Raw genomic sequence first — 10,925 nt, 5'->3', positions numbered from 1 at the left:
TGAGAAAGATATCCCCTTCAATTTTGATGATGCATGTCTAAAAGAATTTGAGGAACTGAAGGGAAGATTGGTGACTACGCCAATTATCATTGCCCCGGATTGGGTACAGCCCTTTGAGTTGATGTGCGATGCGAGTGACATAGTAATCGGAGTTATTTTTGGGCAAATGAGGGATAAAATTTTCATTGTATTTATTACGCGAGAAAAACTTTGAATCCAGCCCAGATGAACTATATTGTTACTAAAAAAGAGTTGCTTGTAGTGGTGTGGGCGTTTGACAAGTTCAGATCCTATCTGGAGGGAACCAAAGTTATCGTCTACACAGATCACTCAGTTATAAGGTATTTGTTTGAAAAGAGAGACACCAAGCCGAGGCTATTTCGATGGGTCCTCCTCTTGCAAAGGAAAAGAGAATCAAGTAGCTCATCACCTGTCCAGATTAGAAAATCGGAACCATATAGCTGGGGGGTCGATCAAAGAAACCTTTCTAGATGAGCAGTTATTGGTTGTTACCTCGAGCGTAGCCCCGTGGTATATAGACTATGTGAATTTTATTACAAGTAGGGTGATGCCACCAGAATTGACACCTAATAATAAAAGAATATTTATACATGATGTGAGGCTCTACGTGTGGGATGATCCATTCTTATATAAGAAGTGCGCAGATCAGTTGGTACGAAGATGTGTTCCTGAGGAAGAGATGAGTGCAATATTGCATGACTGTCGCGCTTCTCCATATGGAGGTCATTACAGTGAATCGCCCAAAAAGTGTTGCAATCAGGTTTCTATTGGCCAAAATTGTTTAAGGATGCACACACCTTTGTTAAACAATGTGACAGGAGCCAAAGAACCGGAATAATCACAAAGAAGCACGAGATGACTTTGCAAAATATTCTGGCAATAGAGATCTGTGATTTTTGGGGGATTGATTTCATGGGACCTTTCCCATACTCTAATGGTCACAGGTACATCTTGTTGGCGGTCGACTATGTGTCTAAGTGGGTGGAGGTCATTGCTCTTCATGCTAATGATGCAAAGGTAGTAGTAAACTTTGTAGAAAAGTACATTTTCACACGCTTTGGGACTCTAAGGGTGCTGATAAGTGACGGAGGAACTCACTTCTGTAACAATTGTTGAATAACGTTCTATCAAAGTATGGAGTTTAGCACAAGGTTTCCACCACCTATCACCTCCAAATGAGTGGTCAACTGAAAGTGTCAAACAGAGAGGTGAAAACGGTAAGTGGAAATAGGAAGGACTGGGCCGGAAAGCTTGACGACGCATTATGGGCATATCGAACTGCATACAAGACCCCATAGGTACGTCTTGGTATAAGTTTGTTTATGGGAAGGCATGCCACTTGCCCGTCGAGCTTGAACACAAAGCCTATTGGGTGATTCAAAAGCTAAATATTGATATGGACTTAGCCGGCGAGAAGAGGTTGTTACAACTCAAGGAGCTTGATTAGTTTTGATTACACGCGTAAGAAAATGCCAAATTGTATAAAGAAAAGACCAAGAGGTGGCATGATAAGCACATCCAACATCAGAGTTTGAGCCAGGTCAAGAAGTTCTCTTGTTAATTCGAAGTTTAAGCTTTTCACCGGAAAGTTTAAGTCTCAATGTGCAAGTCCTTTTGTGGTGGTAAGTGTGAGGCCTCATGCAACGGTGGAATTGTGTGATACGAGCTCAAGTGGTACCTTTTTGGTAAATGGGCAAAGAGTAAATAATTATTGGAGTGGTGACATTGCACGCCACAAGACCTCGGTGGACTTGGCCGATGCTTGAAATATGTGTTGAGTCGTGTCGTGACGTTAAATCAGGCGCTTGTTGGGAGGTAACCCAATTTCTTTATGCTTTCGTAGCTTAGCTTTTTCTTTTTAGTTAGAGTAGACTAGTTTTTTTAGTTTTCTTCGTAGTTATAGAAATCATAAGAGGGAATGGTGTGGGGGTGTGTATAATGTATGTATTAAGTGCTCGGGTAAGAGGGAATTTTATTTATTTATTTTTAAACTTTCGCTGAACCAGTGCCCAACGCTGCCTGGGGCACAGTTTACAGAATTGTCACAGGCCCAGCGCCAAGCCTAGTGTGGGGCGCTAGGCTGGGGGTTAGGAAAGTTATTTTTTTTTTGTTTTTTAGTATTCTTTATTTTAAAAAACCCCTAACCCATATAAACCGACCCAACTACCCTTATACACACACATACTAACACATACCCCGATAACCCAACCCAATCCCCCATATAAATTAAAATGCTTCTAACACCAAAACCCCACTCTTTCTCTTTTCCCGTAACTCTCAAACACACCCCTCAACTCTCTTTCTCCCCGCTCATGTCTCTCCTTCTCTCTCAAGTTCTCCAATATTTGTTGTTCACTTTCATCTCAAGACTCAAAGGTATGTTCTTGTTATATTTGTTCTTGTAATTTGTAATTTCTTAGTGTATTTCTAGTCCTCATTCTCAAACGACCCACTTTGACATGTCATGCTGCTATGGTGGTCCTAATGTGCATGAATTTGGTTGCAAATATTGGTTGTGAAGTTGTATTTGAAGTAGTAAACTACAATTTCCTCTACTTCATTTAAATTTGGGAGGGCCACCTTGTTCCACTATTATTGAAATAAGAGAAGAAAAATTGATGTCCACAACGTATTTGCTAAAATGCCTAAAAGAGTGAATTAAACACCAGTGAATTCTGAGTAGCCGCGTGTAGATGTATATGATGTTGGGCAAAGTGTGGGGCATTTGGGGTAATGTATCTTGTAGTAAACTCCTGTAAGAAGTAGTTAGTGTACTAGACTAGTTGTAGTTATTTGGACTCTAGCAATGCTTGCTTGCACTACGGCTAGGTTATGGCCATGTTTGACTACTTGAATTGTGTGACAAATTTCTTGGAATCCAGGCCTTTCAATATCGGGAGTTCTCTTGGAATTTGATCAACCTTAGAGTTATAGGTATCCGCTTTTCTGTCATTGGCTTTGATCTTCTTTTTCCTCGATTCCATCCGCTTTGTCAGTTCCTCAAGCATCTTTATTATTTCGGGGTCGGTCCCGGGTTCAACTTCACCGGCCTTTCTATGGTTGGTTCATTTCTTCGGGTGTTTTCCCGGGATGATTCGGGCTCAACTCTGCTGGGGGCACGACTTTGGTTCTGTAGTTGGGCTATCGCCGCCTGTTGAGCTTGTAATATTTCAAAGATCGCCAGCAAATTGATCTCATTGCCTTCACCGTCGTGCGTACCCCGGGCTATTGATCGGGCTCCTCCACGAACACTGTTCTCGGGGTCAGTAGGAAAGTTAGCTTCGACGGCCACATGCGAGTTGGCATCGATTGTGTCCCGATGGCCAAAACCAATGATAAGAGTGATCCCGATCTCGATTAATGGCTTAACGAGGAACCTGCCTTCAGTTCCGAGCTTGCACTTATGAAGAACTTATGAACAAAAATAAGAACTTTGAATAACTTTTAGAAACAGACAGAATAGAAGTAAATTTCCTTGGTATGCGTGTTACGATGTGTCTAATGAATAATAAGCTTTCCTTTTATATAGTAGGAAAGTTTTACCCTAAGTATAATCCTAAGAAAGGTAAAAATCTTTCTTTTCGTCAGTCACTGATTTTCTGCCGATACGGGCTGAGATTCACGCCGTGATATCCGGTTGGGCACGGACATTACGGTCCTTTATTAGTCGTGTGCGGTTGTTTGGTAATGCTCTCCGAAGTCTTGGGACTCGAACCGGACCTGGAGGACGTGGTCCCGATGCCTCCGAGGCAGGTGTTTTGCTCGAGCCCCGATACGAGAGGCTCCTCGCTCCGATTCCTTACGGTCACGTCCCTGCTCCGTTTGCCTCACCGGGAAACCGGGGTGCTCAGTGGGCTCGGTTTTACCTGTATATAGCTATAATAAACTTTGAATGAGAAATTGATGTGGACAATATTGAAGTAATAATTGAATTGGTGTTTGGGTCTTTTCCACAAGTCTTCACTCCACTGCTCATGATTTCATATATTTGACTAATAAAGCCAAGTGATCACAGAAAAAAGAGTGAAAAGAACCATAAATTTATATTAAACATTTACACTCAGAGAAGAGAAATGGCTTATGCTGCTACTTATTCACTTATGCATACACTGGAGCAACTCTTGCAGTGTAAATTACTTTTAATTTATAGAAGTTGTATACAACAACATCTTGAATCTGCTTTTCAAAGTCTTTCTTCTCTTCAAGTTTTTCTTGAGTATACTTCAAAGGAAATCAAAGATATTGAAACTTTGAAGACTATAGAAAAACGGATCAGAGATATAGTCTACAAAGCAGAAGAGAGAGTTGATTCAGCCCTTAGAAGAATAATCATTCTAGTAGATCAACAGAAACGAGAACGGGCTTGTAAATCCTTCAATGAGGAATTGCAAAAAGTGGAAAAAGAAGTTGATTCTCTAAGGAAAGAACTGATGGAGATCGAGTTTATCAAGCATGGAACCAAATCTGCAGAAGCAAGTACTTCTACCTCATCAAAAAGATATGCGACCGAGCAACATACTGTTGTTGGGATGAAAGATGACTTCAACACCATACTAGATCGTCTCACTGCCCAAACAGATCAGCTAACTGTCATACCAGTTGTTGGTATGGGCGGTATAGGTAAGACAACTCTTGCTAGAAAAGTTTATGATGATTCAACAATCCGTTATAGATTTGATAAACATGCATGGGTAACTATCTCTCAAGTTTATAACGAGAGACAAATTCTTCTTGAACTTGTCTCTTCTATTAGCCAGGATAAGACTGATGAAAGTAATCAAAAAATGAGCAATGATCAACTAGCGGAGATTGTGTATAGAGGTGTGATTGGTAGGAGATTTTTAATTGTCATAGATGATCTTTGGAGTACTGAGGCTTGGGATCAAATACAAAGAATATTCCCAAATGAGAACAATAGAAGTCGAATCCTATTAACTACTCGCCTCAGTTATGTGGCTGATTATGCAAGCCCTGATTTTCCTCATCATAATATGTCTTTTCTAAGTTTTGATGAGAGTTGGATTCTATTTACCGAAAGACTTCTTAGAGAAGACATATGTCCTCCTCACCTAGATGAAATTGGGAAGCATATCATACAGCAATGCCGAGGATTACCTCTCTCGATTGTTGTCGTTGCTGGACTTCTTGGAAAGATAGATCCGACCCGTGACAATTGGAAGAAAGTTGAGGAAAATTTGAACTCATTCTTTGGTACGGTATCTGAACGGTGTCAATCAATTCTTTCATTGAGCTACAGTTACTTGCCCCAATATTTGAAGGCTTGTTTTCTCTATGTTGGAGGTTTTCCTGAAGATATGGAGATTGGTGTTTCAAAGTTGATTAAACTATGGATTGCTGAGCTATTTGTAAGAGCAAGAAGCAATAAAAAGTTAGAAATGGTGGCAGAGGAGTATCTAGAAGAGCTAATTGACAGAAGTCTAATTTTGGCTGGTACACGAAGGGCTAATGGAAAGATGAAAACTTGCAAAATTCATGATTTTCTTCGGCAGCTCTGCATAAGAGAAGCTCAAATTGAGAATTGTGTGCATGTCCTGAGTGATAGTGACCACATTTCCTCAGAAAGCATAAAGTATCAACGGCGAGCGATGCTTTCACTTGGCAATCATTGGAATCATTTATATGTTCCAAGGCATTGGAGTGGTCTTACGAGTACAACCAGCAGCTTGGTTTTTACGGGCTATTCTTTTCAAGTTTATCTAATGCCTCAATTTGTTTCACAGTTCAAGCTGCTTAAGGTGTTGGATGTATCTTCAATCAATTATAATTTCTCTTGGGTAATATCTAAACTTGCACATTTGAGATATGTTGCTGCATACATCAACGAAGCGCCTTCACTAGCCAAATTGTGGAATCTACAAACCATAATTCTTCGTAATTTTACAAGGGGGGACTTTCATCTCCCACTAGAGATCTGGACAATGTCAGAGATAAGACATCTAGATATTGTTAGTGATATTTGATACAGGTATACATATGCCTAATCCTCTTGAGGCAGAAAGTCTCTGCATTGGAGAACAACCTTTATTTCTCAATAACTTGCAAAAACTTGCTCTCCCTTCCTCTCCTTTTTTGGCGGAAATCCTAAGAAGAACTCCCAATCTAAAAAAGCTACAGATTGTAGATATGAAGCATGCCGACTGGCCTGCTATTCTTGATTCTCTCATTCTTCTACAGAAGCTGGAGACATTAGCCATAAAAGCAGAACGAAACATTGACCCGATCAATCTCCCTAGGGATATTTTCTTGCATAATCTCAAGCAATTGAGATTAAGTAGGACTTATTTTCCAGGGGAAGATATGGTTGCGCTGGCTAATTTACCTAATCTTGAGGTGCTCAAAACACGATATGCATTCTGGGGAACAGATTGGAGACTAAATGAAGATGTTGTGTTTCACAAACTAAAATATCTACTACTTGAGTCCACATATAATCTGGAAAGGTGGGAAACAGCTAGTGATAATTTTCCGATGCTTGAGCAGCTACTCCTGTTTGGGCTCCAAAACTTGGAAGAGATTCCCCATAGTATTGGAGAAATAATGACACTAAAGTTCATCCAAATACAATGGTGTAGTTCTGCAGCCGCCGCTAGTGCAAAGAAAATTCAAGAAGAGCAAAAAAGCTGTGGAAATGATAGCCTTGAAGTTCGAATTATCTTCAACAGTAGTACGTAAAATTCCATCTCTTAGTATTATTAGCCAATTCTTAATCAATATATCCATCAAGCAGTGGAAACAGTCTCTTTTAGAAATGCAGAATAAGGTTGTGTATAATATACCTATGTGGTTCGACCCTTCCCCGACCCAACGCATAACGGGAGGCTGCGCTCATTAACTTTTTACCTGCTTATCACATATGAAGGCTTGTAAACTGTGAGATCTGTTATTACAGTTAGAATCTAATTGATATAGAAGAGTAGTGTAGAAAATTGAGTCATAGTGGAATGACGTGCTAACAGAATTCTTTATATGGTTTTAATGCAGGAAGAACAGGAATGAAGTACTAACAGAATTCATGTTGAATTTTTGAAGTACTGTTCTAGGGACTTTATGAAGCGGAGCCTTGGAGTAACGGTAAAGTTATCTCTGTATGACCTATTGGTCGCGGGTTCGATCCGTAGAATCAGTCACTAATGCTTGCATTAGGATAGGCTGCCTACATCACACCCCATTTGGGATGCAATCCTTCCCCGGGCCCTGCGTGAATGCGAGATGCTTTATGCAGTGAGCTGGCCTTTTTCTAGAGATTTTATGAAGGGAAGCCTTGGAGCAACGGTAAAGTTATTTCCATGTGACGTATAGGTCACGGGTTCGAGCCATAGACTCAGCCACTAATGTTTGCATTAGGGTAGGCTACCTACATCATATACCCTTAGGGTGCAGCCTTCCCCGACCCTGCGTGAACGCAAGATATTTTGTGTACTAAGCTGTCCTTTTTCTAGACTTTATGTTTTCTTTTTCTTCTTTCTAGTCAAATCTATATTCAAGCTTATACTAGTTAGATCCCTGAATGTTTGAATATTTGTGATAAATGATTGGCTTGAGTGCATTACCTATAAGGAAGTTGAAACCTTATGTTTAGTTGCAAACTTGAAATCCAATTGTCTTCTCTTTTTTCGTTTTTTTTTTTTTTTTCCTGATCATTTATTTGTCCTTTTAATTTAGCTTTAATGTGGTTGAGAAAAATGTTTAAGGTAAAATTACAATACAGTTCATCCTTTTGAATTATTATGACTACAAGGATATACTTGTCATCCTGTAATTATGTGACACAATTTGGGAAAATGTGTGATAATAAGAAAAGATAAAAAAATTAAAAAAGAAATGGATAAATGAAAACAAGAAGAATTGAAGTATAAGATTTTCACCAATAAAAACAAACTATCCATACAACACTCTGAAAAGTAGCAAAACCATCAATCCTTGATTTAATCCTTAACCATATTCACATCATTTAGCCGTATTTCTACCTTCTGAGTAAAAGTTGATTTTCCAACTGTTATTATTTTTCTTAATAAACTTTCAAAAGAAATTATTGATTAGAATGTCAAAAAAAGACATAAAAGCAGTTGAAGAAGGGAATTGCTCAGGTTATAAACAACATGCCAATGAAGAAGATTCAAGCCTCTGCACCTCACCTGAGGTTGTCATTATCATTCAAAAGGTTTGCAAATTCCTAACAAAAATTTCTCAAGGATATACAAATTTTTGTGATTACAATTTTCGTTTTTTTTTTTTTTTTGGATTTTATTAGGTGATAGCAGAGGCGATCGGAACGTACTTTTTGATATTTGTAGGATGTGGTGCAGTAGCAGTAAATAAAACATATGGTTCAGTAACATTTCCAGGAATATGTGTAGCATGGGGTTTAATTGTTATGGTCATGGTCTATGCTGTTGGTCATATTTCTGGTGCACATTTCAACCCTGCAGTTACCATTGCCTTTGCCATCTTTAGGCATTTCCCCTTCAAACAGGTTCATTCATTCATTCATATTTGCCTTTCCTTTTATACCCAATATTACTAAGAGAATGTAAAATCATCATGCATTACAATTTTGTACCGCGTGTATTGGATTGTGACGTGTCAAATGGACCATAATGTATACTAATGATTCATAGAATAGACTCCAGCTCACTCGAGACTGAGGCATAGATGATTACAATTTCGTGCCTAGTATATTGGAACCTGACGTGTCAAATAGACCATAATGTATACTAATGATTCATATAACAGACCCCAGGTGACTCGAGACTAAGGCATAGATGATTATGATGCCGCGCGTATTGGAATGTGACGTGTCAAATGGAATATAATGTATACTAATGATTCATATAGCAAACCCCAGCTCATTAAGGCATAGATGATTACAATTTAGTAATGTGTGTATTGGAATGTGACGTGGCAAATGGAACATAATGTATACTAATGATTCATATAGCACCTCAGTTAACTCGAGACTAAGACATAGATGATTAAAATTTCGTATCGCGTGTATGGAATGTGATGTGTCAAATAGAAACATAATGTATATTAATGATTCATATAGCAGACCCCAGCTGACTCGAGGCTAAGGCATAGATAGTTACGATTTCATAGTGTGTGTATTGGAATGTGACGTGCCAAATAGAACATAATGTATACTAATGATTCATATGGTAGACCCCAGCTGACTCGAGACTAAGGCATAGATGTTATTGTTATCGTACTTGAATGTCTGTACTTTGTTGTCGAAATTAAATTTGGTTTGTTGTGTCTATTGAAGGTGCCATTATACATATTGGCACAGTTGGTTGGGGCAATTCTTGGAAGTGGAACTTTGTATCTGCTGCTTGATTTGAAATCTGAGGCATTTTTTGGAACAGCTCCAGTGGGATCAAATGTTCAATCTTTGGTTCTTGAATTCATCATCTCTTACCTCTTAATGTTTGTCATTTCTGGTGTTGCCACTGACAACAGATCAGTGAGTGATTTTTGAGTTACTTCTTTTTTTCAAATTTATATATTTTGCCTCAATTAATTAAAATTGAGAATACATTTTCTTTTTTGACATTTTATAAACAGATTGGAGAGCTTGCAGGAATTGCTATTGGAATGACAATACTCCTAAATGTTCTGGTTGCAGGGTAATTTCACTTATTTATTTTTCCTTGCATTTCTCTTTCTTTCACTATAGAAAAAGTAAAGCAGGGAAAGTAATAGATTATTCATTTATTTGAAAGCAGCAAAGTTGACCAATAAACATTTTCAACTTATAATTTGAGGAAAGAAAAGTATCTCAAGTATAACTACAGTTGTGTACGATTAAATGTATCATCCATTTTAACCTTACCAAAACGTTCATTTATCATTTATCATTTATCATGTATAAGTCCTACCAAGGCATGAAACAAGAGTAAGCCAACAAGCAATAATTACTAAAGAATATGGTGGAATAATTACTATACATATGACGATTATTTTTTTTCGGTTGATGACTATTTAGGTAAATCTTTCTTTCTCAAATTTTTTACACAAATAGCCGGTTAAATTCGTTACTTTTCTTAGCCGGTATACATGAATTTATACACTAATTATATATGGTTTTACACATGATATACATGGATAATACATATATTATATATCTGCCGGCCACTTTAAATATTAACGGTTGAGTGAACGGCTATTTTGATTAATTCTTCTTTCTCATTATTAAGGCATTCTAAAGGACCAATTTTAAAAAATCACAGGCCAGTATCAGGAGCATCAATGAACCCAGCAAGGAGTATTGGGCCAGCAATTGTGATGCATGAGTATAAAGGGCTTTGGATTTACATAGTTGGGCCAATATTGGGTACTATAGTTGGTGCTTTCACTTATAACCTAATTAGGTTTACAGATAAACCACTCAAAGAACTCACAAAAAGTTCAACATTTCTCAAGAGCATGTCCAGAAGCCATGCTTAATTTCCATTTTTCTTAACTATTCTTTTTTTTTTTTTTTCCTTTGAGCCCTGTGGTTTAACATAACATAGAGCCACTAGTGGCTTGTTAAGAGAAATTTATTAGTAAAAGTAAATAGAATTACAGAAAAGTGAAGTAGTAACAAGTTTCCTAAGTCATATATTATCTTTATATAGTTGTTTTTTTCTTTTAACTTTTTTTTATGGGGTATATGAAACCCGTATAGTTTTTAACATGCAAGGTAGTAATCAACCACTGAATTATCATTTTATTGTAGTTCATTGATTGTTGGTGTTGTGTTCTTTTTAATATTTTTTCTTTCTTTGTGAAGACCGGTAAGGTTTATCGTGTTATTGCTCTTAATTTACATACAATTACATTGATTTTAGTAAAAAGATGCTTTAAATGGACGTGTTTTAAGTTAGCGCCAGATAAACGGATTT

General features: G+C 37.8%; 3 protein-coding genes across 5 annotated transcripts; all 3 read left to right on the top strand.

Moving 5' to 3' along the window:
- Positions 1-3,948: 3,948 nt before the first annotated feature.
- LOC117272954 (putative late blight resistance protein homolog R1B-16) lies at positions 3,949-7,661 on the top strand. Of its 3 annotated transcripts, XM_033653481.2 has the most exons (3): positions 3,949-4,641; positions 5,335-6,706; positions 7,024-7,661. In XM_033653481.2, the coding sequence occupies exons 1-2, from the start codon at positions 4,095-4,097 to the stop codon at positions 6,000-6,002; spliced, it is 1,215 nt and encodes a 404-aa protein (XP_033509372.1). In that variant the 5' UTR covers positions 3,949-4,094; the 3' UTR covers positions 6,003-6,706; positions 7,024-7,661. The 3 variants fall into 3 exon arrangements, with proteins under 3 accessions (XP_033509372.1, XP_033509369.1, XP_033509370.1); XM_033653478.2 differs by having other exon boundaries at positions 3,953-6,706; XM_033653479.2 differs by having other exon boundaries at positions 3,953-6,912.
- Positions 6,016-6,714, top strand: LOC117274242 (putative late blight resistance protein homolog R1A-4). Its single transcript, XM_033653483.2, has one exon. The coding sequence runs from the start codon at positions 6,016-6,018 to the stop codon at positions 6,712-6,714; it is 699 nt and encodes a 232-aa protein (XP_033509374.2).
- A 184-nt stretch (positions 7,662-7,845) lies between the features above and the next one.
- Positions 7,846-10,612, top strand: LOC104086492 (probable aquaporin NIP-type). The gene is made up of 5 exons (XM_033653482.2): positions 7,846-8,203; positions 8,294-8,515; positions 9,305-9,502; positions 9,604-9,665; positions 10,269-10,612. The coding sequence occupies exons 1-5, from the start codon at positions 8,084-8,086 to the stop codon at positions 10,483-10,485; spliced, it is 819 nt and encodes a 272-aa protein (XP_033509373.1). The 5' UTR covers positions 7,846-8,083; the 3' UTR covers positions 10,486-10,612.
- Positions 10,613-10,925: the final 313 nt, after the last annotated feature.

The sequence above is a fragment of the Nicotiana tomentosiformis genome, chromosome 10, assembly GCF_000390325.3.
Source record: "Nicotiana tomentosiformis chromosome 10, ASM39032v3, whole genome shotgun sequence".
Taxonomy (NCBI): Eukaryota; Viridiplantae; Streptophyta; class Magnoliopsida; order Solanales; family Solanaceae; genus Nicotiana; species Nicotiana tomentosiformis.
Note: the sequence above shows the minus strand (reverse complement) of the source record. Positions and strands in the feature narration are given on the sequence as shown.